The sequence below is a fragment of the Megalops cyprinoides genome, chromosome 19 (assembly GCF_013368585.1).
Source record: "Megalops cyprinoides isolate fMegCyp1 chromosome 19, fMegCyp1.pri, whole genome shotgun sequence".
NCBI lineage: Eukaryota > Metazoa > Chordata > Actinopteri > Elopiformes > Megalopidae > Megalops > Megalops cyprinoides.
Window position 1 is genome coordinate 4,321,440 of NC_050601.1, and position 5,000 is coordinate 4,326,439.

The 5,000-nt window shown below is 48.4% G+C and overlaps 1 protein-coding gene across 2 annotated transcripts in view; it reads left to right on the forward strand.

The window, feature by feature from the left end:
• The window catches only part of LOC118794097 (mitochondrial import inner membrane translocase subunit tim16-like), a 138,087-nt gene that overhangs the window by 16,669 nt on the left and 116,418 nt on the right, over positions 1-5,000 (forward strand). For both annotated transcript variants that reach the window (XM_036552248.1, XM_036552246.1), the window contains exon 7: positions 814-864. In XM_036552248.1, the coding sequence (XP_036408141.1) occupies positions 814-864 (51 nt within the window). The remainder of the gene's footprint in view (positions 1-813; positions 865-5,000) is intronic.

Genomic DNA, 5,000 nt, shown 5'->3' on the forward strand with positions numbered 1-5,000 from the left:
ACAGGTGGAGGGGGTGTTTTGGTCCAGTTCTGCTCTCATACCTCCAGGGACACCCTGAATCTCTGATCTGCACCTGTTTATGTGAAGGATGTGTCATTTTTCAAAAGTGAGCTTCCAAGAACGGGCCGTGTGAGAGCAGTGGACTCTTTGTCAGCGGGCTGGTTTTCAGTGTGCTGTATACTCTTATATAATACCTGCAATATGGTTTTCTCCTCATCCTGCTCTTGACAAGATACCGCCATAAAAATCCCTGCCTTTATATCACACACAATGAAAATATAAATAAATCACGCGTATTAAAATAGGATCAAATAGTGCTGAAAAGGAATGAAAGAAGAAATGGATCATTGTAATCATTGTAGTCTAGTCTTCTCAGTATTTTGTTTGTTTGATCTTAACATCCATAGCATTGCTGCCACTCTAGATAACAATCAGCACTGCACACAAAGCTTTTGAAACCTGTGTATTGTAGTTTGTTTCAATACAGAGAACAATTGCGGTAATAGTGATGACTTTTTACTACTGATATCACTACTTTTTCATTAGTGGTTTTTTGTTTTTTTTTTTGCTAGTTTTTTAAGCATATCTACATCTCAGCTGCTTCTTTTTTCTGTTTTTGTGTGGGAGGGAATAAAGAGCTTTGAGCAGCTGTATCGTCAAAGTTTATTATAATTAAACTATTTTTCACATATTTATCACATAATTTAATTATAAAAAATTAAATTATGTGATCTCATCTCACCTGTGCTCTTGATGAGGTCTCTCCTTACCCAATAAATTTTTTTCTTTCATATTTTTCTGTGTTCTCTCCAGGACAAAAAGCTGCGAGTCTTTGACCCCAGAGCCCAGCTGACACCTGTTCAGGTAAGTAGGCATAGCTTATCTTTGCATCTCCAGGGGCTTAATGACAAACCAAAAACTGAATCAAAGTTAGCAGACTGTTTTAGAAAGGATAAATCTGGTCCACAGTGAAAGTTAAAAATGTTATGAACAGACACACGACTGGACATGAATCTTGTAGGAAAACTTGGATTTGCAGTTTGTGGAGGCAGACCTTATCATTATTTAGAAATTGTCTGGAAAGCAAGATAATTCCAACAAACCTGGAGACAACTTTCACACATTCTTCCAGTGGAGGATGACCTACTGAAAACACCTTGCTTTTTGCTTGATTTCTGAACCATGACGTTATAGGCATCTACAAATCTAGCATATTAAGGAGAGGGGAGAGAGGGGAATGCCATGTTCAGTGACATCATCCATCAGACGTGGGACTGATGGCTTACAGGGAACGGGGGGGGACGAGGGTCTCTCTCAACCTCTGGCGTCTGGCGTCATCGTGTCCCAGTGGACCTCAGCGGCTTGGGATTCCCACTGCCGGTGCTCTGGGAGGGAATCCTCGCTCCCATCGCAGGGGTCAAAGGTCAGCGGCCTGTCCTGAGAACCATGCGAGCCCTCGGCGTGAATCAGTGGCAGTGTGGCAGTGGGGTCACCTCCATCCCCTTCCCTCTGTGATTTAGAGTGACCAATCCCCGGCCCCCATCTGTCACCCCAACAGTCGACCCCCCCCCCCCCCCCCCCCCCCCCCCCCCCCCCCCCCCCCCCCCCCCCCCCCCCCCCAAAAGCTTGGCCAGGCAGGCTGACTGTTTTAGCCCAGGTTTGAAATGGTGGCCATGGTCTTGTGTGATGTATTGATCCTCACGAGCACATTTGGGCGTGGGAAACTGCAGGCTTTCGAGCTGCTATGTCCCTGAACCTCCACGGCCGCTTTTGTTTTCCGGAAAACTCCGGTGTGAGTGTCGGTGAGCTCTGCCAAAAAACGCTCGGTCACAGCCACCAGGTACAGGGGTTCGAGTGAGAACGGGGGGCGGCTGGCATCGACCAGCAAACACTCTCACATTTTTCAAGCTGACATCAGCGACCTCCCGGGGAGTTTTATTAGTCAGGTACACTGTCTTTAACCCCTCGCACACCGAAACTAAAGAAAATGAGAATGGTGGGAATGTGTAAAATATTACCCTCAAGTGTCACTCTGTAAGAACATGCAGGATGGGCCTCTGCTGCACATTGATCATTATTCAGTCTTTTAACTTTAACTGGAGCACAAAGGAATGCGTTGTTCAGCTAGCTGTGTTTGGCCTGACGTCATTGGCTGTTTAACAGGAAGTGGGTGAGTGAGCCGTGTGACAGTGGTCCTTGAGCTTGGCCCTCAGATTTCAGTCTGCTTGTGTCACCAAGGGGGGAGAGAGAGAGAGTGTCTTTCGGGCAAATATTAAAGAATGTGACCTTCCCACTTTGATCCAATAAGTTTTATCGTGTTGCACTCCATTTGCGGATGAAATGCTTTTTGAAAGCAAGCATTTGTGCCATGAATCAAAATTTCAAAAAGCAGGAAGTGATCAGAAGTGGGTGTGTCTGAAGAGAATGGATTGTGACATGTGACATTTTACAGAGCGATCTTAAGCTACAAATATGGTCAAAGTTGGCTGGTAAAGTTTGAGCAAATCCTTGACATTTGGAAAAACTAGTGTTTCTCAAGTACATTGATGCTTTAAAACCAGTTCTTCTTGGTCTTGGTTTGTAAGCACCTATTTTTCAAAAATCATGCTGTCAGATTTGGAATTATATTATTAGAACATTCCCTCCACCAGCATTTTTTTTCTTTCTGAGAAGACGGGCTCATTCATATCGTCAGCATGATTGAGGTTTACTCGAGCCGTTCCAGCTCTGGGATGGGAGAGAGCCACTAATGGCCGAGGCTTTGCTTTCTGTGCCAGAGTTCTCCCAAAATTATTGCAGGAGAAGATCAAATAAACTCAGAAGTGCAGATGGTTTTTGAAGGCAGGGGTGGAATAACGGCAAACCAGCAAACCCCCAGAGCGACTTCGCTGTAGCACATCTGAAACTTACTGAGGGAGGGTGACCGGTCTCCGTGCTCTGTAGAACCTGGATTGCAGGGTTCCTTAGAGTTTGTGAGGGTTCCGTGTCCAGGGTTCCAGAATTATCGTGTCACTGCCTGTTTCAAGTGACTTCTACATAGCAGCCTAGCCCCTGCACGCTTCTTCCTCTGTCTCCCTCTCCGTCTCTCCATCACACCGTTCTTCTGTCTCTGTCTCTCATCCTCTCTCTGCGTTTCCCTCTTCTGTTCTCTCTTACTCTATCCCATTCTTCTCTTTCTTCCTCTCTCTCTCTCTGTCTATCTCTCTGTTCTCTCTCTCTCTCGTATCGCTCTCTGTCTTACTTCTTGTCTATCTCACCTCATTCCCCTTGTTCTGCCTCTTTCTCTCCCTCTCCCTCTCTGTCTCTTTATCACTCTCTTCTTCTCTCTCTCTTTTCCCCTCTCTTGGTCTAGCTCCAGTTCTCTCTCTCTCTCTCTCTCTCTCTCTCTCCTCCTCTCTTTCTCTCTCTCTGTCTCCGTCTCCGTCTCTCTGACTGAATCCGAGGTTATGGAGAAGCGGAGGCTTTCCCCCAGATGACTGTGCTCTGTGCCAGAGGCAGGAGGAAGGCTTTGAGTCAGCGTTGCCGTCTCTCGTCTGAGCGCAGGGGTTTTCGGGTGCTTTTCTGCCACAGTGGCCTTCCCCGCTGATTCGCAAGTGATCTTTACCCGCTTGAGTACAAAACAGAAACGACGTGACAGGAAAGACATTGCAAACGTGCAGGGAGGAACGAATGATCATGCCTCACGTTCTGCCCCTCAGCCTCCACCGTTTCTCCTCTCTGTGTGATATTTACGATGAGGAGCCAGACGCCTAAATGTGGTCGCGTGGAGCCGTTCCCTGCTCTGACACCGTTCAGATGTGCTTGGAAAAACCTAAGCCAGCGCCAGCCGTAACACCATTTTCATGAAAGTGGAGATTAATGAGCGATGTACGGTATAACACAGCCTAACACAGAGAGCAGTAATGAGTCTCTGTATACCGCTGGTTCAGATGAGGGGCGTGGTCTTTGTTTGTATACAGTCTCAACCCAAACAAAATAGCACATCCCTACACTTGCGGCCTTCCGCTCATCTCCTTTAATGTGTTGTTGATGTGTTGCATGTGTGTTTATGTCCAACGCAAACACACAAACCGCCGTTTCCCGCTGTGTGTGTCTTCGTAGTGCGGCTGCCCCCGTTGCAGTTGGATGTTGAGGAGACACGGGCTTAGCTCTAGGCTAAACATCGTAGCGTTTTTTCCCCCCTTGTTTTGGAATGGCCGATTGTGCGTCAGGCTCGTCTCGCCACAACAACGTCTGCACTCGCGCAGGGGCACTGAGGCGAGACAAACACGGTCAACCAATGTGCCGGCGTGCGGCCGGCGGCTGTTTCTGCTGCCGCAGCGGAGCGGGGGCTCAGCGGAGGATAGGCGCTACTCTGCCGACATCATCCAAACGACCCACAGGGGCCTGGCGAATCGCGGGGGGCCTGAGAGCGGTGAGATGAGGAAACTCTTATCCGGCCTACTCACCCAATCTGTTCAGCAGCTGAGGAATCCTGGTCATTTTTGGCACGTGCTGCAGCTGGTTTCAAACTTGGGCCACAGCCTGGCTCCGCCTCCATTCAAAGTGTTCAAGCGCCTTGCTGACTGAGCCACTCGGGACCCCAACGCCGGGGCCTTTTGTCCAAAAGTCCTGACTCTTGTTGTTAAACTTTATACAGGAGTGAGCCGTTTGCCACCCAAAAGAGCGGTTAAGGCTCTCTCATCCTCCTGTGGGATGTGTGCCGCCCTGAGTCATCGTGGTGGTCACGGTCGGGATCACAGAGCAGGCAGCCAATCAGCAGCTGGCAAGGATAATGCTGCTGACAGTGCAGAATTCAAAGCTGAAATTTAGGTTCAAGTGGAGCCATGTTTCCTGCAGCTGAAACGGCTTTGGTGGCACCAGTGCTGTGTTCCTCAGGCCATTGGGAACTTTGTGTTCCTCTAATGCTGTGCCTCATGTCTGCATGCAGGGTCTGTGACTCAGGAACAGTTTCTGATGTCTGGGTGCAGGGTCTGTGACTCAGGATCAGTTTGTGATGT